A 23,679-nucleotide genomic window follows, 5' to 3' on the forward strand; every position below is an offset into this window, starting at 1 on the left:
ACTAAATTACGTAATTTTTTGGCTTTTGTGGATGATCTGTGGATTAAATGTTAAATTTATTAATTGGCTTGAACTATGTCAAATAGTTATCTCAGTTGTGAGATTATTTTAGCCGTAATTTGCTGTTTTGACACTAACAACTAATTCTCACTCGAAATCTTACTTTAAGTTGAAACGATACCTCCTGAAACTAAATTTATTTATCTACGTTCAAACCACTTAGGAGCTATTGCGAAGTTATATATTTCCAGCACGAGTGTTACGTTACTCACAGTATATTTTAATAAGCAATTTTTACCGAAGTTAAGCACCCACCGCCTTGTAAAAAGTTCCCTGAATTAGATTGGTTAGCGACACTCGGGAAGAAACTATTCAAAAACCGCAAAATAACTTTCTTACCGCAGATGGTAACTGGCGATTAACAAAGGATCACTTACGAGAACAACAGCTGAAACCTACACAATCACTAAGAACGAAGTAATAGCCAAAAGGGTTTTGTGGGTTGTGATGAAACTGGAAGAGAATCATCCATAATGAACTGCTGCCACCAGCTCGGACCTCCACTCTCAAGAACTGACTAAAGTTAAGCAGGCGATCGGCCAAAAGCCGCTAGAACGGGGTAATAGAAAGGATGGCATGTTCCATCGAAAAATGATAGAAAACGTTTTTTCTAATACCAGTTGCTCCACGGCAGGCAATGGAAATCCTACGAGTGTATTTCTGCCATGAAAAAGCTCTTCATAAAAAATCTGCCGTTTGGAATCGGCTTATAGGCTTAGTGACTGTAAAAGACTGACCTCAAGAGAAGCCTTCAAACGGACAAAAACTATCGAACAAATCCGCGCATATTGAATCCAAATTGGCTAATTCTGTTTATGTAAATTTCATCGTCGAAATGAAGCGAGGAAACGGTAGGAGCATTTTATTAGGCCTACCTGTGGTTTGTGGAGGCTATTTCTATGAAACACCTTCACTTTGTCACGATGTTTTATACGCCTCAAGCTCGACCGTAAATAAAACTAACTGAGCGATTATCCTTCCTATAATATACAAATTGTACCAGTTTTATTTATTTGTATGCATGTATGTATAAAAAATCAAGGTCGTCAAAATTAAAACTAATGCTTAGAAAACAACAACACACACGCTTTCGAAACTAATTCTATTGTTATGCTTACATTGTAATCTTATTCGCTTGTAATTGAAAATACGTAAGAGAGCAAAAAGGAGAGAGAGAATAAGGGGGAGAGTATATATGTATGTACTATCCTCGTATATATATATGTACTACGTCCTTTCATCGATACTCAGTATAAAAATTATTTATTTTTATATGTATAGGTATAAGTAGTATACTGAATGAACCGTTACTTGCGATTATGATTATGGTTATGATATAATATATATGTTTGTTGTGTGCCAGAGTAATAATTAAATATCATAACATCATAAAAAGCAATCAAAAGCAATAAAACGGATGCGCAAAAATACAAATATTTATATGTTCATATATGTAAGTATGTGTGTGGGTACGTATAAATATGTACATAAGTATATTAAAAAAGATAAGAGGTAGCTGATAGACACAAGCTGGAAAATAATATGTATAACGAATAATGAGTACGAGTATTTGCATAAAATAAATCCAAGTAGTCGCCTTCAACAATTTTTCAATGATTTCGTGTCCTCCGCCATACTTTTAGTGCGGATAGTAGGATCCGTGATGCGGATCAGTGGCGAGCGGATAACTGGCATAAGCACTGCTGTGTGCCAAAGCTGGATAGGCTGCTTGGAAATGTGTGCCAGCTGGTACAGCAGGCAGTGGAGCGGGAGCGGGCACAGGTGCTGGAATGAGAGCCGGTGCGGGTACCGGTGCAATAGGATATGCAACGGCTGGTGCCTTCACAGACACTGCAGGGCCAATCAGTGCGGGTGCTATGGGTGCGGTCTTGTAAGCAATGGGTTCCTTACGAACCACGGCATTGAAGCCATTATGTGGATCAGCGGTGTAGTCAACAGTACGTTTAGTGCCATCCGGATCAACAAGTGAATAGCTGCCCTTCACCACATCACCATGACGGGTCTCGTGTTGGCTCTTCGAATCGCCGGTATAGCCATCTTGAATATCATAACCGAAGGAGTATTTCGGTGCAGGATCATAAGGCTCCGGTGCTGCCGGTTTGAGTGCTGGAGGAAAATTTATAAAAGAAGATATTTGATACTTGAGTGTATTTTCTTGGCGTGAGTAAAAGAAGAACTAAAATAAAATGTTCGGAATAGCTTACCAGCTGCTACATATGGCACTGGAAGTGGTCCATTTGGTGCTGCATAGGCAGCATAGCTTAGCGGCCCGGGGCCATCATGTCCATGTGGTCCATAATGTGCAGCATAAGGGCCAATAACACCGCACTGATACAGTGCAAATGTTGTTGTTATAAAGAGTATCTGTAAATAAGACATTACCACATGGAATATACTACTTGCTTGAATGAGTTGGGGCTCAATTTTCTTCCCAACCATAAGTATGGAGTAAATTGAGCTTTTGGTTATCATTTCGTTTGCCTTATGAAAAACCCTTTATGGCATACCCCAGCCATTCATCGAATCAACCAGTTCTTCCCATAAGAGCAACACTTTCCAGACTCAGGCTTTCAAATAGTCATTAGCTGCACCTCAAAGTGCGCGCTAAGAATCTTTACGAACTGTCAAGCTTAAATAAATAAAGTCGTAAATGAGCTATGATATCTACATGGAAGTTTCTACTAAAGGGTTTTATGGAGCATTTGGCTAAACTTGCTGTTGTGCTAAAATATGCCACGCATGCATAAACTCATGAAACTTTAGAGCAGTGCATTCAAATGAGAATACCATACAGGATTTAATTAAAAGGGCCATTTTTTTCAAATTTCAATACCAATGATTATGTTTTTCAAATTAAAAAAAATCCTCAACGTGAAAAATTAGTTTTGAACATGAGAAACCTTAACATCTATAATTTTTTCAAATATTTGCGATAATTGGAGAACGCAGTTGGATTTTGCTTATGCCTTAAAGGTTTCTCAAATGGTGGGCATTGGTTTTAGTGTTTGTTGGCTTACAATTGGACTCAATAAAGTTTCAGGTCAAAGTGCATTTCGTATTGCCCTGCACTTGTGCCACTATTACCGCGACTTTGTTTTGTGTAACTCTATATTCTAAATCAATTTTTTTGTTTTTGCTTATAATCAGTCAGCCAGTATTTAGAATATTCTGTAGCAATCGGTAACAACTTCAATTTTAAACAGAAACCTAACCTTTAATGTCTCACAACCCACAAGTGTCTTCCGGACACAATTTAAATAGTGTAATTGATTTAGACTTAAACGTAATGCAACAAACTTAAGAGCAACCTGCAAGAACGAGCTTTAATAACTTAAAGAGCTTTTGCTTTTGGATTTTTATATTGTGTAAACTGATAGCGGTAAGAGAATTATGCTATCAATATACCATTAAAAATTTTATGAGACATGATTTTTGCATGAGTTTTTTTGTTGTAACGTCTGTTGTTTATTTAGGTTGTTTATCAAGGTTGTTTATTTATTATATTGTATTAAACTGAAAAAAATCAACTAAAATATAAAAAAATAAAACATTTGATTAAACGAATTTATTTTGCATCGGAAACACTGCGCAACAAATTATAAAAGGCGATTTCAAATCAACAAAAATGGGTTTTTGCATATGATATATAAGAAGTGTCATCTAGGGTTAAAATCATTGTTTAACTAATGGGGAGCAGGTGATTAGGTTTAGAGTTAAAATCGAATTACAGGGGGTAGGGATTACTTTTTGTTGGGAGTATTGGCCGAGCTCAATTGAACTGAGAAGAAAAACATATGAAAAATTGCGTGCTTTTATTTATTTGATAATTTTATTTATTTTGATATAGTAAGCTGATTTGACAGCTTGAGTAAATATCTTTAAGTTCTAACGTAACTTAAGTAAGTTTACGTTTAGAAAAATTACACTATAAGTTTATTTGTATACACTACTGTGGGCAAAAAGTAAGGTTGAAAGGTTAATTTATTTGTCAAACTTCGCGGGATTAAAATTTCGCTCTAGTTATTTTTTTCATGAGTTGGCAGCACTGTTAATAACATCTGGGCTAACTTTCATGTGAATGTCATTATCAGTAATATATTTACGCTTGTGTTTACCAAACGACCAAGAGTGCATTTTTCGATTTTTACAATGTCTGATTTGATTGAGCAGAGAAGTGCCATCAAATTTTGTTTGCGGAATGAAATTGCGGCTGCGGAAACGTTTAGCATGTTGCAGAAGGCGTTTGGTGATTCGACCAAGTCGCAGAAAAATGTTTATAGTGGTACAGAGACTTCAAAGAGGGTCGAGAACGTGTTGATGACTCGGAGCGCTCCGGACGACCATCGACGTCAACAGATGACCAACACGTCAATAAAGTGAAGGAGTTAGTGCTCAAAAATCGTCGGTTGACTGTTAAAGACCTCACTGATATGATCGGAATATCAGAGGGATCTGTGAAAACCATTTTAAAAGACCATTTGGGTCTACGAAAAGTCGAATCTCGTTTGGTACCGAAAACTCTCAATTTCTTGGAAAAAAGTCGTCGCGTTGATGTGTGTGAAACAATGCTTTCAGACTATCAGGACAAGCTCAAATGCATCATTACGTAGATGAGACTTGGATTTATGCTTACGACCCTGAAACAACCGACCTATCAAGCGAATATCGTGCCAACGTCGAGGCTAGACCGAAAAGAGCACGTCAAAGTCGTTCAAAAATAAAGGTCATGATGACAGTTTTTTTCGATTTTCGTGGTGTGGTGCACTATGAATTCCTTCCACCTGGCCAAACTGTTAATAAGGAATATTATTTGAGCGTTATGCGTCGTTTACGTGAAGCAATTCGTCTAAAAAGACCAGAATTATGGGCCAACAATTCTTGATTTTTGCATCACGACAATGTACCGTCTCACACTGCACTCGTTCTTCGTGACCATTTCGGCAAAAATTCCACGCATATCGTTCCGCAACCACAGTACTCGCCTGATTTGGCTCCGTGTGACATCTGGCTATTCCCAAAACTCAAGAGACCACTCCGCGGAACGCGTTTCGAGTCGATTGAGGAGATAAAAGCTGAAACGAAGAAGATGCTGATGGCTATACCGGAAATGGACTATTTGGCATGTTTCGGGGATTGGAAAAATCGTTGGCATAAGTGTATTTCATCGAGAGGGGATTATTTTGAAGGGGATGAAAATGATTTACAAGAATAAATAAAGATTTTTCATTTTACAACCAAATTCACCTTACTTTTTGCGCACAGTAGTAAAGCTGAAAACTAGAAATTAAAATATTTTGAACAGGGCTAGTTTAATATCTATAACATATGAAGAAGTATATTAACTCACTAACCCATAAATAAGTAACACAAAGATTAAAATATTGAAGTACCTAATTCATAAATATATATTTTTTTGATCCGAAATTTTTAGTTCTCGCAATACCTGTAAATTTAGTCATATGTACGCAAAGATGAATACATTGAAAATGTCTTTATTTTCTTTCAAAAATACTTTAGATTTATTGAGTGTGAGATACCATATGAAACATGCTGGGTAGTTAAGGGTTAATTGACTTCAGTAGTGCACTAGCGCACTAAGGAAAAATGTTCTCACATAACAGTTTATCGAGATTGATATATTCATATACGTACTTATATACTAAGGATGTCCATATTAGCGGTTAGGGCAGACCCTGAAATTTCAGGATAATTTGAATGAAATATTGGGATCCCGGAATTCCCCCCGGAAACATAATTTTCTTGAATTGTGTAAATAAAATTATTTTTAAACCAAATACACTTATAACTAACATGTTAAGATGTTCAACACATTTTTTTGAAAATAGTTCCAAGCAAGACTCAGAATTAATTCTTAAAGTGACAACTAATTCATAAGGAATTTACAAATCGTATTTACGCAAGTTGCAGTTTCTAATATAGGCCATGTGAAGATATAGCGCGAAGGTACTTTTGAAAATAATTATTTAATTGGTCTCACAAGGCAGCATATTAGTTGCAATCCTGTACCTCATTTTTGCACACGATCTGCTAATCACAAATGGTGTTCTAACCAGTACTTTTGCTGATGACACTGCTACTATGACGACAGCAGCAGATTCCCCAAGAGCCTCTTCTAAGCTCCAAATCGACATAAATAAAATCTCCAAATGACTCCGGTGCTGGTGCTTGAAAGTGAAAGAAAATAAGTCTTCACATGTTTGCCACGAGGAGAACCACCTGCACCCAAATAACTTAAATATTAGCTCAATCCCGAAATGTGCTACTGCCAAATACTTAGACCTCCATTTGGATAACGGCTTACATGCAAAACGCATATCTTTACCAAAAGGAAAGCCCTAAGATTATTATTTTGAAATATTTATTGGAATCCAGCACCAAATTCAAATTTAGAAATTCTGCAACGTTTCCAGTCCAAGACACTACGCACCCTGGTGAACGCCCGGTGGTATGTGACGAATGTCGAAATTCATCTAGACTTAAAAATCCCTTTAATAATAGAGTAAATAAAAAATTTAACTAGCAAATAAAGAGATAGTACTCAGTCACAAAATGCACTACCCTCTACTCTCAGGTCCGCATTGCGTGTCTTTCTAAAGTCGAAAAGCAAAACACCGATCCAGCTCATCTAAGAACTACATACGCAAATATAAAATGGATATTTCACAGGAAATATACCTTTACTACTCGGCCGCCGTAGCCGAATGCGTTGGTGCGTGACTACCATTCGGAATTCACAGAGGGAACGTAGGTTCGAATCTCGGTGAAACACAAAAATTAAGAAAAACATTTTTCTAATAGCGGTCGCCCCTCGGCAGGCAATAGCAAACCTCCGAGTGTATTTCTGCCATGAAAAAGCTCCTCATAAAAATATCTGCCGTTCGGAGTCGGCTTGAAACTGTAGGTCTCTCCATTTGTGGAACAACATCAAGACGCACACCACAAATAGGAGGAGGAGCTCGGCCAAACACCCAAAAAGGGTGTACGCGCCAATTATATACTACTGTGGGCAAAAAGTAAGGTGAATTTGGTTGTAAAATGAAAAATCTGTATTTATTCTTGCAAATCAATTTCATACCCTTCAAAATAATCCCCTCTCGATAAAATACACTTATGCCAACGATTTTTCCAATCCCCGAAACATGCCAAATAGTCCATTTCCGGTATAGCCATCAGCACCTTCTTTGATTCAGCTTTTATCTCATCAATCGACTCGAAACGCGTTCCCCGGAGTGGTCTCTTGAGTTTTGGGAATAGCCAGAAGTCACACGGAGCCAAATCAGGCGAATACAGTGGTTGCGGAACGATATGTGTGGAATTTTTGCCGAAATGGTCACGAAGAACGAGTGCAATGTGAGACGGTGCATTATCGTGATGCAAAAACCAAGAGTTGTTGGCCCATAATTCTGGTCTTTTTAGACTAATTGCTTCACGTAAACGACGCATAACGCTCAAATAATATTCATTATTAACAGTTTGGCCAGGTGGAAGGAATTCATAGTGCACCACATTATGAAAATCGAAAAAAACTGTCATCATGACCTTTATTTTAGAACGACTTTGACGTGCTCTTTTCGATCTGGCCTCGCCTTTAGCACGATATTCGCTTGATTGGTCGGTTGTTTCAGGGTCGTAAGCATAAATCCAAGTCTCATCTCCCGTAATGATGCATTTGAGCTTGTCCTGATAGTCTGAAAGCATTGTTTCACACACATCAACGCGACGACTTTTTTCCAAGAAATTGAGAGTTTTCGGTACCAAACGAGATTTGACTTTTCGTGGGCCCGAATGGTCTTTCAAAATGGTTTTCACAGATCCTTCTGATATTCCGATCATATCAGTAAGGTCTTTAACAGTCAACCGACGATTTTTGAGCACTAACTCCTTCACTTTATTGACGTGTTGGTCATCTGTTGACGTCGATGGTCGTCCGGAGCGCTCCAAGTCATCAACACGTTCTCGGCTCTCTTTGAAGTCTTTATACCACTTATAAACATTTTTCTGTGACATGGTCGGATCACCAAATGCCTTCTGCAACATGCTAAACGTTTCCGCAGCCGAAATTTCATTCCGCAAACAAAATTTGAGGGCACTTCTCTGCTCAATCAAATCAGACATTGTAAAAATCGAAAAATGCACTCTTGGTCGTTTGGTAAATACAAGCGTAAATATATTACTGATAATGACATTCACATGAAAGTTGGCCCAGATGCTATTAACAGTGCTGCCAACTCATGAAAAAAGTAACTAGAGCGAAATTTTAATCCCGCGAAGTTTGACAAATAAATTCCCCTTACTTTTTGCCCACAGAGTATATACTTAAATCTATGTCACTTTTTAAATGAATTCAAATATTTGTAAAAGGCATTCCATGAATTAAGTATCAACAGAATACAAAATAAAGTTGAAATAAAACAAAATGAACTGAAAAGTCTAATAATACTAAAGCATGTCTACGAGATCAAAAACTACACCTATTGCACATAAAATCTACCTACGAAAAAGCCACTTTACAATTAAAAATTGCATATGTTCTCGAATTGGTGATGAAGAAGACTTTTACTGATTCTTTAAATGACACAAAGATAAAATTCCATTATTTCAATAAGATTTTATTTCAAACCTTTCATACTCTCTTACTTAAAAAGATTCATAAATTATTCCTAGATTCATATCCTCTAGTCCCGGAATTATGATATGGGCGTAATCATCGATGTTGCATCCCTCTCACAAGTAGTACTATGCCAAAACCCATCAAAAATGCGCACTGTTTGATCCATAATCAATAAAGTAGAAAAGCTCTTTTCTTAAGAGTAAGTCCAATACTTACTCTTGAAAATTAAAAAAAAAAATGGATTAAAGAAATGGCGGATACTAAAGCTTACTCCTAAATTTTAAAGGAAGCCCCCAAAATTTATTGCTTAAAAATTTCAAAAAAAACCAAAACTCTACGATTAGCGGTATAAACTTCATTCAAATCCACGGACTAGTCCTTAAATTTCAGTGACCACCAGTTCCGAAAACATGGCCAACGAGGTTACAAGAGCCTTTTACAAATTTTTGTCAATTCTGATTGAAATGCGTCACTTTTTGGAAGTTTCTCAGAAAGTGTGGGGCTATGATTCCATGTCAAAATATGAGGTATGCTTTTATGATGTGTCAGCAATAAGATATGTATGATATTTCAAAAATATTCAGATAATAGATATACGATTTTAAGTGGGATTGTGGGATACGCACTTTAAATTGATACATAATTTGCTTTCACCATACTCACGCACGAATACATGTTTGAATAAATCATTTGTAACTTCAATTCACTTGCTTGGATAATAAAATCTAGTCTATGTAATTTGAGGGCACCTTTAACATCAACATCCTGCCACAGCTTGTCGATAGCCTTCGATCACGCACAAGTCCTGTCCAATTCCGTCGATAAAACGCGCTCAATACGCGTTCAATTCGCAAAGGCCTTTTTCGTCCAGGACGTGGAAGCACTAAAATGCAAAACTGAGCACAAATCGAAATGATCGAATAAACAAAACAAGGCAACGAAATTTTGTGGAAAACGTTAACAAACCGAAGTGGCAACGGATGCGGCGGTCGATATTGAAAGACTGTGAAGCGAGGCAAATGGTTCTTGACTTTTATATGCAAGTACCGCATCTAATGTTAACATTCCAACAAGGCGGGAGTAGTGAAGCAGCGGCAGCTGAAAGATATCAATGCGCACGGCAAAAACATTAATAAAAAACACGAGTGTTTGCAACAAACACATGGCAATGCGCAAAAAGTGGTTATAACAACAATAGCAATGACAATGACAGTAATAACAAAAACAAAAAAAAAAACAACAGCAATAAACGTATTCTGTTATGTAGCATCCAACATCTTTGACTTGCAACGGTTCAAGTGGCTCGCCACGATCACTGCTGGCAACTAAGCCGCCAACCGGCGCAGTGGCTAAAATTAAATAATACATAAAATGTATATGCAAGTACAGATGTATTTTACATACATACATATATTGAACAACAATAAAGTTGGGTTAGCCAGCAGCTAAGTTAAATTGTCCAATACTAACAATGCGCTAATTTAATGCGGCAGCTTTCGAATAAGTGGAAAATAATTGGAAGAGCGCCTCAGCCAAAGCCAAAGCAAGCTGTATTCTTTTACCATTTTTATTTTTTCATTTGTGTATTTTTTGTTTTGAGGAGCGGCTAAGGGTCCAGCAGAAAAACACACTGAAATGGAAAATGAAAAACAAACGGCACTTGAGAAGCTGGAAAATCACACAATCGATTTAGGCAAATTGTGTGCATGCATGATGCCACACCGTCAACAAAAGACCAACTGCCAACAGTTTACAAGACGAACAGCAACAACAATAGCGATGTAAATGAAATCAAGTAAAGCCATGTAAGCCCCACACCACGACTTGCTCTGGGGCGCGATGTCAGTTGGTTAGTGTTAGTGCTGGCTCTCCGCACTGTAAAAACGGTCGAATGCAGCACAGCAAATCGAATTGTCAGACACGCCGAATTTCCTTGCGCCTGTGCACCCACCCTCACCCTAGCACTTAAGGCATCAGCGCGCAAGTATTTCGGCTATTTGACTATCACGCTGGCGTCTCATAAGCGTTGTGTTTGGGTGTTTGTTACTGTTTTGTTTTCTTATTTTCTCTTTTTTGGAAGAGGTGATTTTTCCGTGAACCTACTTAAAGGGTTCCCAGCTGTTGGCGCGTTGTCTAATTTTGGTGTGTCATACCGCACCGCCAACGCTTGCCTAGCCCTCTTGAGTTTTTTTTTGCAAATATTTCTCATGAGTTGCTTTTTATTGGTAGGACAGATTTGATTTTGCACCAATGGCTTATTTTCGCAAATTTTCACATTTAATTGAGATATGGGTTTGTGCATTTCGAACCATTTTCATTGGATTGATTGTACCAGACAGGTATTGTCTTCCCAAAGAACAAATATTCCAATCTAACTTATTTGAGTGATTGCATGTCAAGTGCCAAGTATTGACATTGTCGTCAATACTTCCAAAAGGAGGTTTACTTCTGACTTGAGTATAATCTTCTATACTATAAAGGTGAATGTCTGTACGTTGTCCGCGCATCACTACGAAACGACAACACCAAATGACGTAAAAGTTTTTATACATTCATATTATCACCCAATGAAAGTTATAGGCATGTTTTTATGATGGAACTCCCTTCCCACAGGCCCCAGGCCGCGCCATCACTCTCATTTGTCACTAATAATCGAATATTTGCTTAAATTAAATCTAAAATATCTTAGTTTTTCCTATTTCCCACTATTTATAGCGCACTCTAGACTTCATAATCCGCATAAGCTGTTCAACTATGACCCAAATGCAAAGTTCAAAAACGGTTTCAGATAGAAAATTAATAAAAATGATTTTGCCTAATATTTTTCTGATTGGTTGTTTTGATTTTATTCAACGAGGCATAGCAACGGATGCCGTGTATTGTAATATTATGGTTATTAATAAAAAATTATTTTCTATGAAATTATTGTTTGTAATTATTTTATATATATATAATATATATATATATAATTGGCGCGTACACCCTTTTTGGGTGTTTGGCCGCGCTCCTCCTCCTATTTGTGATGTGCGTCTCGATGTTGTTCCACAAATGGACCTACAGTTTCAAGCCGACTCCGAACGGCAGATATTTTTATGAGGAGCTTTTTCATGGCAGAAGCACACTCGGAGGTTTGCCATTGCCTGCCGAGGGGCGACCGCTATTAGAAAAATTTTTTTTTATTAATTTTGGTTTCACCGAGATTCGAACCAACGTTCATCTGTGAATTCCGAATGGTAATCACGCACCAACCCATTCGGCTACGGCGGCCGCCTTTTATATACATATCCTAAATCCCTCAAAACTACTCCAACGCGAGCGGGGCCGCGGGTTAAAGCTAGTAAGAAATAAGTTGAAAAATCTTTTATTCAATGCTGAGAATTTTTGTATGGTTTTTAAAGTGAAATATTTTCGATTATTTTTAACATTTATATAATTTTTTTTTTTTTATTTCTTTGGGGTTTGTGAAAATATTTCTGAGCATTTTTGGAATTTGTTTTTTAATTTTTAAGTTGCTATAGATGAATATATTTATAAAAGTTATTGTTTTTTGGTTCTTTTTTTATTGAAAGGTTATAAATACTTAAACACATTTCATTCTATTACACCTAGTTTACACTATCAACTAATATTTTTCTATTAAATGCGAAAGTACATGGAATACATAAATAACTTTAAGACAGCTGACAGAAGTTTACATTTATTTGCCAGCCCTGAGAATTTCTGGAACAAGACCATTAGGTTTTTTCAATTAAGTCTCCGGCATTGCTCATCTGGATTGGCAAGTTGCCGCGCCTCCGGGTTGGTATTTTTTTCGAGCCTTTCGGCATGAATTTCAATTCTGCTAGTTTTATTTTAAACTGCTCTTTCCAACAGAGTTTGGCATCCAACGTCAGCGTAAAAGCTATGGGAATCCCATTATAATAGCGGGAGACTTTAACTCAAAAGCAACCGAATGGGGCTCGGCGACAACGAACTCAAGAGGTAGACGAGTGCTGGACATGGCAGCCAGACTAGGTTTAGTGGTACTCAACACAGGAACGACTACGTACCGAAAGCCAGGTTGTGAAGGCACAACACCCGACATAACCCTAGCATCGGAAAGCATAGTCACCTTTACTAAAGACTGGAGAGTCCTGGAAGATTACAATGGGAGTGACCATCAATACATCACGTTTTGCATTGAAATGGAAAACCAAAGAGTACGTGAAAATCGAAATAAAAGTACACGCAAATGGAACATTAACAAACTAAACCCAGCGACGCTCCTTGCAACTATTGACGAAAATAAAACGACGATCAGTACGAATATTACAGCAAAACACTAGTCAAGACAACAATGCAATGCATTAAGATAGGTTGCAACGCATCTATGCCTAAAATAGATAAGAACAAAAAAAAGAAATGCTGTATACTGGTGGACACATGAGATCGCAGAACTTAGAAATATGTGCATCCATAAGCGTAGAAAGTATACTAGAGCCAGAAGATTGGGCCCGGCGATAACAGAATCCGAAGAATATAAAAAGAGCAGAAAAGAATTGAGGAAAGCTATAAACCAAAGCAAAAAAGACAAATGGGAAGAGCTACGAAACGATCTTAGCAATAACCCATGGGGGTTGGGCTACAAAATCGTTATGAAAAAGCTAGGGGCCAAATCCCCTGCTGCTGATATGGAAACCGAAACGGTAAGCAAAATAGTCGACACACTCTTCCCAACACACTGTGCCGAGAGGGAGGAACTCGAGTACGAAACAACGGAACCTGTCCCATGCACAGAAGAAGAACTTATGGATGCTGCAAAAGCAATGAAATGCAATAAAGCGGCAGGACCTGATGGCATAGTTGCAGAAATAATGAAACTATTGGCAATTGAATGCACTTTTTTGCTGCTAAACATGCACAACGCATGCCTAAAAGAAGGATTTTTTCTAGAAATATGGAAAAAACAAAAACTAGTACTAATCAGTAAGGGAAAGGGAGACCCAACATTAGCGTCTGCTTATAGACCGTTATATATGCTGGATAGCGCAGGAAAACTCTTTGAGAAACTGATAAAGCATAGGCTTAGCGAAGCCGTAGAGAACAGCGGCGGCCTCTCCGACAGGCAGCATGGTTTTAGAAGTGGCAGATCTACCTTAGGAGCCATCCAAGATGTAATAACTAGCGTAGAACATGCCCAGGCAGGTAACCGATACTCCAAACGTTTAGTAAATTTAACCGTTCCAGACTTATTTTCATGTCAACAAGCCTCACACTCTTGAAGCCTTCAAACAAAATATCCGTCAAGAATACCAGAACTTGCCGCCAGAAATTCATAAATTCTAACGCCGACCCCTTGACCAAAATGATATTCTCGTCTTAATGACACAAACATCAGATAAAGACAAAAGCCTAACCAAGCTGTTTCATTAAAAACAAATAACAGCCAAAGAACATCAGGTAACCACTTTTGCACCACCTTCTGTATGAGGAAACAAAATAACATTTCGCATACTTATAACTCATTTCTCATTCATAACGCATTCCTAAAGTGGCAGTATTGCGCCTTAAAATATGCAACATCAGCATTTCGACTCGAATAAGCTGATAATATAGGGTGGGCCATGTAAACTTTGCTTTTTGAATCGGCTATAAAAAAAAACTAATCAATATTTTTTCAAACTTTTTTTTTTATTTTGAAGATTGAACATTGTCATTTATGAATGAAAAATAATATCGTTCAAATGACTGCCACGACTGGCTTTACAGTAGGCCATTCGATCAACCCAATTTTTAAGCACATTTTCGATTGTTTGGGCTCCAATTTCATGAATGGCAACTTCGATTTTGTGTTTTAAAGTATCAATCGTCTCTGGATGGTTCGCATAGCATTTGACCTTAACTGCTCCTCACAAAAAATAGTCCAACGGGCTTAAATCACAGCTCCGCGGTGGCCAATTGATATCGGAATTTCGGCTCAATATTCGGTTTTCAAAAACGGTAGCCAAAAGTTCGAATGTAACTTTGGCAGTGTGACAAGTTGCACCGTCCTGTTGAAATCAAATGTCGTCCATGTCATCCTCTTAAATTTTTGAAAACAACTCGTTGAGCATGTCACGGTAACGCTCGCCATTTACTGTAACCGCGGCTCCTCGCTCATTTTCGAAAAAAAATGGCCCGATGATGCCGCCAGACCAAAAACCGCACCAAATAGTGACTCGTTGTGGATGCAGTTTGTCCTCTACAGTAACGTGTGGATTTTCTGAGCCCCAAATCCGACAATTTTGCTTATTGACGTAGCCACCGATGTGAAAATCAGAAAAGAAGAAGAAAACTCACCACTTTGGAAATAAGTTTTGAATATTTCCCAATTTTGTTCAAGCGTATAGCGTCCTATTTCGTAAATGTCAAACCTTTAAGTAAATTATGAACACATTTGACATGTCATTTGTGTTACCATTCTCCAAAAAATGGGTGGTTCAAAAAGCAAACGCTATATGGCCCACCCTGTACATAAAGAAACATTTCCACTACGCACCGTTGTGATAACAATTTTAGGTAATGAACAAAAACATAATATATAATTTACCAATTACAAAGTTGTTGGTAATGTGCAGCGTCATTTTGCATGCAAAAATGATTCAACTTTGGAAATAATAAATAAAAAGTGCAGTACTAAAATGGTAATATTTTTAGTTTACAGTCACCAGGGAGTGCTATGTCCATTTATTCTTAGGTACGAGTTGTTATGCAACCGTTAAAATCATTCATAAATTTTAAACTTCAAATCAAACGCTCGTTCCCTGTGTTCTACACTTCTGCTCACGTGTGCACGTCCCTGCAGGAAAAATTGAAGCTAGTGAAAAAATTCTGATTAAAATCAGTTTAGTTTGTTAATTATAAGTAATTTTGCTCAGAGTGTTGTAGATTTAGAAATAAAAAGTGAGGGCATTATTCATAAAAATTAAACAGAGAAAATTTGCTTTGCCGTAAAATTGAACCTTGACTCAAATTTGCACCTTCCATAATTTGTCTCAATCTCAAAAAAACTCAACGATTCATTTGCTTGGCGCCGTTTTGAAAATGAAATGAAACACATGCTGTCATCACATAAAAACTGTCAAAGTTAAGACACACAAATTACATATATTAAGAAGAAATGAAAAATCAGTTTCTTTTTATTTTTCAAAGAAGTTTTAATTTTTTAGGATTTTTACAGTTAAGGTTCACATTATAACAATTTTATCTATTTTTTGAGCTTAACTCCCAATCCGTAATTAAAAAGTGAGTTTACCCATACAAAATTTCTCTCCTGAAATCCGAGATTATAAAATAATCTGTGTTTTCTGTGTTATCGATAATTATTAATACGAATGTAAGGAAAAACGTCAAAGCAAAAACTAAATTTAATGGGCATCGGCAAAGAAAACAGGTTTGTAAACATAATTCTTATAAAACTTTTGTTAGATATTATTAATTATCCTTTCATATTAAAGAAAAAAACGTGTGTCCATGGACGCTTTGACCTGTCAGTGCTTATTGAAATGTAATATCGAATTGACCATGCTCATTGTTGCCATAATTTTTTGCAACCTCAGCAAACGAAGTTTATGGAATTCCTCCAACTGTCAATTACTAGCGGAATGTGCTATTAAAGTAACTATTGCTTTATACAGAAATTGTGCTATTAAAGTAACTAACCTCTTCTTTATATCGTTAATAATAATTAAACCAACCAAAAATACTAAAATATTCCACCAAACTAATTTTTATGAAGAAAAACAATATTGGCAGGTGATTGTAAATTTTGCAGCTAATCTGCCATCTGTGAACGGGTAGATTAATTTTTGTGAATTTATTGCTAATCACTGCATAGGTATGTGAAAGTACTTTAGGGAGGTTGAACAATCAGATTTAATCTATTTTGAAATCAATAATTTTTTTGATTTGGTTTTGAAAGAGGGACAAATTTCACTTTTGTTCGAAATTTGAATATTTGAAGGAAATGAAAGTGTATGAAACAATATGTACGTAAATTTTTTCAAATTCATTTTACAAATATTTAATATTTATATTTAAACTTGTTATTCCATTTTATGAAAAAACGTCACCTATAATTTAATAATTAAAGGTTGTATAAAGTTTGACAACTGATTCGGATGCTACTTTATCCATTGATGCAATTTGGAAGTAAGGGAAAAAGGCGCAAAAATGGTGGTAAAAATTGAAAAAAGTCGATGTAAAGCATAAAATAGTTTTAAGTTATTTTATGGGCACCTATTTTAACCATTTCTGCAACTTAAGGTATATTTCACAAAAGCTTTGACAACCTACACCTTAAAAACTATAAGTTTCCCACAAAATGATATATGTCCTATTCTCAGAAGACCTATTTTAATCCATGTAAAAGTTTTGGATATTGACTGACATTGGATTTGAATTTATCTAGTTTCATAATTCGTGCCTTAAGATGGAACCTTCTTTTCCTAGGTGAAACACACGACAATCAGTATATGATCTAAATCAAAATTCGTTTAAATAAAACTACACACTTTAATTAAAAAACAATGTATTATAATTGCGTAATAGCGTCAAGCAAAGGATATGCTGTCTCGGGCTGACTCTACCAACGCGATATTTCGATAGGCATCGGAAGAGCATCACTAGACAACTTCGCCATCTTCCGATTTGGCCCGATCTGGAAATCCGTTGCCGAAAAGTGATACACGCCTGGTTAACGAACTTAATGGCCCTCTTTTGCCCACGTTTTGCGGCACAACAAAAACAATATTTCCTGATAACTTTTTTAGCAAACGTTTTCATTTATATGATTTCGAGTACTTTCTCTTTACAATTTGCTGTTAAATAAAATCCAAATGGCAAAGTGTTTTTATGAGGCGCTTTTTCTCGGCGGGAACACTCTCGGAGGCTTGGCATTGCTTGCGGAGGAGCAATCGCTATTAGGAAAAACTTTTCGTGTGCATTCGGCTACGGCAGCCTTTCAATTGGGCGGGACTGGTTCAAAAACCAAACATTTTATGTGTAGAAAAAATTTGAATTTAGAGAATGGGAAAATTATGAACAATCTTCAAAATTTAGGTGAACATCTATTAGCGAAAAGCCAAATTTTCAGATTAAATCAAAATAAAAAAGGTATTTAAGTGTAGAATTCATTTCGTATTAATCCTTCGAACAATGGACTTAAATCCCAGCAGATACGTAAAACATGTTTACTAAATAAATAAATGTAAATTGTTGCTAAAATGCTTTTTTAAGTTTTTATTGGATCTTATTGCTGCAATAGAATTTCTATGTTAAGGTAATGTAAACAAGCCTTCGAAAAACTAGCTTTGACTTAATAAGACTGCCGTGAGTACTAAACACACATTGCTTCAGCCGCAATGGAGGGAACTTTGTACCAAACGAAAACCAAGGGTAAGAAAAAGGTAAATATTTGTGATTTTTCTTTTGATTCAATGAGTTTTATGAGCTGAATCGAGTCATCCATTTGACATCAATTCAAGTTGAATCACGCAGAAAATTACTTTTAAAATAGTGAGAATAAACACATGGAAATCAAAAAACCGCTTCTCAGCAGTGATGCGTTTTCTTATTTAATTCAAAATATCAGTATTGCAAAACGATATACAGGGTGGAAAGTATTCTACATAATGCGTGAACGATTGGTATGAGGTAAATGAGGAACATTAGCATGTTCTACTCTAATGGTTTTTGTGGAAGTGGCACCAATATTTTTTTCATTTCCTACAATAATATATATACGACTGATGTTAAACTATTAAAAATTTAATTCAAAGTGTTTGAGTAATTTAAGCAGTTGCTTATAAGGAAAAGGTAAGGGAAATTTAATCCAAAGGGTTTCTCCTGTCATATCCTCGAACCAATACGATACTTCCTAGAATATTTTGAGTGAATTTAAGCAGTTGCTTATAAGGAAAAGGTAAGGAGAATGCGATCTGCTCATGACTCTAACTCCGCGTAAAGCACTAATCGATTTTTTCCTTACGGGGCTAGCTTACACATAAGTGCCGCCACGGTAATTCGTCGTGTTGTATGTGCCAAATAAATTTTTAACAAAATTTATTGCGTTTTATAGCCAACAAAGTGATTTCACAATGATGAGATGCCAGGCTGTAGCGGGCAAGCGATAGCATTTAAGTCAAAGAATAATTGAATGTTGCATCGAAAGAAAGAAATAAAGGGAATCGAAAATGTAAAACATAAGAAGCGGCAATAACAACAATAATAGCAAGAGCAAATGAATGTTGTCGCCAACTATTTATAACAATCAAAGAGGATGCATATGTGCATTGCTGAGGTAAATATAAAAATAATAAGATAAAGTAAGCAGCAACAAAGATATACCTAGATGCTTACATATGTAGCTGCTTAACATGCAAATAAATTGACTCTAATACAAGATGGCAATAATAAAAAATTAAATAAAACAAAATACCACATTTAGCAAATAAACAGTTATTTTCGACAAAAAAAATACCGTGAAGCCACTAAAAGTACTGTTAATCCAGAAAAATCACAAAAATTAACCCTTTGCGTAACTCTGTACAATATTTCGTAAAAAACATATTTATACTTTTTTTTGGGAAAAGAAGTTATGCGTTTTTAACCAAACCAAAAATCTGTAAGAAAAATTAATCTTCGCAAACTCCAATTGAATAATTTTCATTTTCTCTGAAGTGCAAAATTTATTTTAATAAATTTTTACAGGAAACCCCGAATACAGTTTCAAGCAATTTTATTAAATTAATATGCATCATTCAGAGAGGGGATACACAAATATAGGTATGCGTCACATATTTTTTAAATGAAGAAATGACCCTGACCAGTTAATACATAATAACTTGCAGATAGAAGAAGATATATTATCTGAGCAAACTTTTGGATTGACCCCAAAACCGGACATTGAATGGAAGTGAATGAAATCTAATGCAACTTACTTTCACTTTACAACCAATACAAACTTATTGGCTGTCCAAAATAAAGTATCGCAAAACGGAGTGTCTGTTCGTGACAGCAAAACAGGTTATACGATATTTAAGAACTCAGGATAACCCAAGTCTAATATTTATTCACAACTGTTTCCTAAATTATCACAAAAATGTAAACTAATATCCCTATTATACATATTTTTTATATGTATACTCAACAAACTTTCACAAAATTTTCCTAAAATTAACTGAAAATATTAGACCGCCATTTGATGGGGTCTCTTAAATTTTTCCAAGGCTTTTGACAAGGTTGGTCACAAAATACATATATGTAATATATATATGTATATATATATATATATATAATTGGCGCGTACACCCTTTTTGGGTGTTTGGCCGAGCTCCCCTCCTATTTGTGGTGTGCGTCTTGTTGTTGTTCCACAAATGGAGGGACCTACAGTTTCAAGCCGACTCCGAATGGCAGATATTTTTTTTTATGAGGAGCTTTTTCATGGCAGGAATGCACTCGGAGGTTTGCGATTGCCTGCCGAGGGGCGACCGCTATTAGAAAAATATTTTTCTTAATTTGGTATTTCACCGAGATTCGAATCTACGTTCTCTCTGTGAATTTCGAATGTTAGTCTCGCACCAACCCATTGGGCTAGGGCGAATTAAATTTATTATTCAAATTTATTGGAAAAATTAATCAAAAATTGAACTGACCGAATGAATTGATACTCGTAGCCGCGGCGGCCAGAATTCATATAAAAAAAATGACATAAAATTTTCTACCAGATTATAATAAAAAAATGCACTCGAACCATATTTCTGTTTCGTATTATCAAGTTTTTCAATACTTTGCTAACTCTTGGTTTTTTTTGTTTCAAACTGTTCCCCAAACTTTACAACTAATAACTTGAATTAAAAATAAATAATAAATTAAAGAACGAGTTATTTTTTTTTCTTCCACCTATGTGTGTATATGGAAAATGAAAACAAAGGGTTAATGCAATATTTTTTGTTATGGTTATTGCTGTTGATTGTTGTTGTCCTGTTGTACCACTAAAATCCATCTCGAAGGCGCTACAAGTAACGGCAAGATACGAATAGCTGCGGATATGAAGAAGGTATAAATGCTCATTTAGGTTTATACACACACATTTACACATGTAGAATAGATAAGTATGTACATGTATATGTACATATAATTATGGTACATAGATACGTTCCTATATTTTACAACAATTGCCACAATAATCAATGCAATGAGCTTCATTTATTTAAAAGCAATTGGCCAAAATGGCAGCACAGTGCAAAAAGGTCAAAATGAATTTGAAATCAGAATTTGCGATACGACCGGTTGAAAAGCTAAGCCAAGTACCAGTGAACCAGGTAAACTGAGCTATGTTGCATTCAGCCGATCTATGTTGCAGCATTGGAGCAAGTGTAGCTGTAGTTTAGAGCAGTACTTGCACCTTCTTAAGCTCCATTGCGGATCAGTAACACTCCTCAAAACTTGACAGGCGCAAGTGCCGGGTTGAGAAGAAGCCAAACGAAGACGGAGGAAAAGCAAAAACATGAACTCAAAACAAATATAATCAAAAATGAAAACAACCAACAAAACAGAAACCTGTTGCAGCCGGCACTGGCATTGTCGGGTACCAACGCTGAGTTTGCAAACAATTATTGCCTCTTCTTAGCCAGCAGTGGGAGCTTCTTTTAAGGCCAACATTGGTTGGCTGACTGCGTTTAGTTACACATTTACAGCGTATCACTTACCATATACCAGCATTCGCACATTCATACTTTCGTGTACCTATGTACATATTTATATACAAATATGTAAGTACACACAGCTCAAGCCTGCACGTCCATACACGTGAGTTTTGATCGGCAGTCAGTTTTCGGCCCATTAGTGCCTTCATTTGCTGTGAGTGAATTACTTAATGTCTCATATATGCGCTTTGTATGAATTTTCCATGCAAATTTTCGTTGATTCTTATTTGTGTTTCTTTTGTCTTTAGGTTTTTTTGTTTGCATTGCTTCACTGTATGCAACCTTAATTTATTAGCAGTGATTTCTTTGGGAAAATTACAGGGTCCGGCACTCGAAGTGTAACCAACTTCAGATCGCTCGCGCAGCTGATGCACGGGCAGCATCGCGATACGTCATAGAGGTGGTCATCAAAAGACTCCAACGTCACGGGAAATGGTTCAAAAACTGAAGAAGCGACTTGAGCGAAAGAACTGAATGTATCTGACCGTAGCATACGCCGCATACTGAAAAATGATCTCAAAGTCAAGCCTTACAATATCCAAAAGGCGCATGATTTCACACAACAGCAACAACAAGTCAGACTTGAGAGAACGAAGGAGTTACTTCGCTTGGTCGAAAGCGGTGAATATCCGAGCATTGTGTTTTCTGACGAGAAAATTTTTCAAACTAAGAATAGCTAAAAAACAACGTGCCGAATATCATAACGTTCACACAGCCTCAATCAAATTCACCAGACGCGAATCCGATGGATTATTCTCCTTGGGCCATTTTGGAGAGCAAGGTCCGAACTAAAAGATTCACCTCAGTCCTCGAGTGGGCCAAAATGCCTGAAAGTCACATTTGGGAAGCTTGCGATTCGTTTCTGGATCGTCTTAAGGCCATAGTCAAGGCAAAAGGTGGTCATATTGAGCAAAAGTAAATTGATTCTTAATTTTGTATTATTTTCAGACATTTTTTACTTTGAATTGAATAAAAGTAATTTCCCAAACTATAATTTATGGCCTTTTTAATTGGTTACACTTCGAGTGCCGGACCCTATATAGAAATATTTTCGAAGATGTACCCATGCAGGGTTGCTATTACTAATACGAACTTAGCTTAGCTTAGTAAAATATTCATTAAATTGTAAATTGGCTTTATATGCGAAGGTGGCTCAATGAGTTACTGATTACACGTGTGACAGCCAATGTTACACACGAAAATCGATATACATGCGAAACTAAGCAACCTATGTTTTTCTGAAGCATATATAATATAATGATTTTTTCGCGTAAGGAAGCATCTATTCACAAAAATAATTATTTCCTTTTCATTGTACTCTTACCGTTTCCATTACTTTGTGTCACTTAATTTACAGCCTATGAAAAATATGATATTTCGAGTCTCTCAAAGTTGGTACCTTTTCATCGATGAATACTTCATTCAATCCGAATCTCTTACCGCTGAGACATTTTTTCATAATTGTTAACAGGAGCTAGTCGCAGGAAGCTAAATCTGGAGAAATGGCTGCAATAATTCATATAAATCAATAACTTTGCTTCCTGCATCAGCTGGATCTTTTTGAGGTGCAGGCAAAAATCTTTCCTGAAAATCATCTACGTGGGATGCAGTAGGCGGACAGAGTACAGCTTGTTAAGATTATCCCTAAAACGACAAAAATGGATCCTCGATCATTTTCTACAGCGGCGATGGCTTCTTCAGTAATATAAAGCAATTGAAGTTCAATTATAAAACTTATTTTGAACAAGCCTATCAGGTAGACAATTAAACGAAGAACTCGGTTAGTTTGGAGCAGAGAATATGAATTTTGGAAATAAATTTCGGAAATTTGGAAGTTTTCCCGAGGGATCATTGTAAAGGCTAATTCCGTAAATATCTACTGAACTTTTTTTTCAGTATATCCAAGTTGCACTACACATTATCGGTTTTGACTTATTTCTGTCTTTTAAGTTGCACTTTGAATTTTGGTGCATTTAGAGACTTATATGTAGTAGAATTTTACTCCGCTATATCCCTCGGTTTTTGCCCGCATCAGAGGCAAGAAGAGCGTTACAATGTTCCACAAACATTTCTTTCGTTGTTTTCTACATAAACTGCTGAACTGCTGCATATATCCAGAATATAATGATCCTATTGCTTTATTGACTTACGTAGCCATATTTGAAAGTATTTTTATAGAAATTGCTGGAAGGGGAAACTATGCAATCTTTCCTCTGTCGCTATCCGACAGTTGAGGAATTC

General features: G+C 36.4%; 1 protein-coding gene across 2 annotated transcripts; it reads right to left on the reverse strand.

Annotated features, from left to right (window-relative positions):
- Positions 1-1,031: 1,031 nt before the first annotated feature.
- LOC129235728 (larval cuticle protein A3A) lies at positions 1,032-9,702 on the reverse strand. 2 transcript variants are annotated; one of them, XM_054869736.1, is made up of 3 exons: positions 9,463-9,702; positions 2,286-2,445; positions 1,032-2,187 (listed from the first exon to the last, which is right to left on the reverse strand). In XM_054869736.1, exons 1-3 carry the CDS (start codon positions 9,475-9,477, stop codon positions 1,700-1,702), a joined length of 663 nt encoding a protein of 220 aa, XP_054725711.1. In that variant the 5' UTR covers positions 9,478-9,702; the 3' UTR covers positions 1,032-1,699. The 2 variants fall into 2 exon arrangements, with proteins under 2 accessions (XP_054725711.1, XP_054725710.1); XM_054869735.1 differs by lacking the exon at positions 9,463-9,702 and adding an exon at positions 9,377-9,454.
- Positions 9,703-23,679: the final 13,977 nt, after the last annotated feature.

Source organism: Anastrepha obliqua, chromosome 1 (genome assembly GCF_027943255.1).
Source record: "Anastrepha obliqua isolate idAnaObli1 chromosome 1, idAnaObli1_1.0, whole genome shotgun sequence".
Classification (NCBI taxonomy): domain Eukaryota; kingdom Metazoa; phylum Arthropoda; class Insecta; order Diptera; family Tephritidae; genus Anastrepha; species Anastrepha obliqua.

Bases quoted from the DNA above. Each gene is read 5' to 3' on its own strand.
- LOC129235728 (XM_054869735.1), bottom strand. From the start codon at position 9,403: ATGATTTATTCAAACATGTATTCGTGC. The intron at 2,446-9,376 runs GTGAGTATGGTG...TCTTATTTACAG, and splicing joins ATTCAAACATGTATTCGTGC to ATACTCTTTATAACAACAAC. The intron at 2,188-2,285 runs GTAAGCTATTCC...ATTTTCCTCCAG, and splicing joins AGTGCCATATGTAGCAGCTG to CACTCAAACCGGCAGCACCG.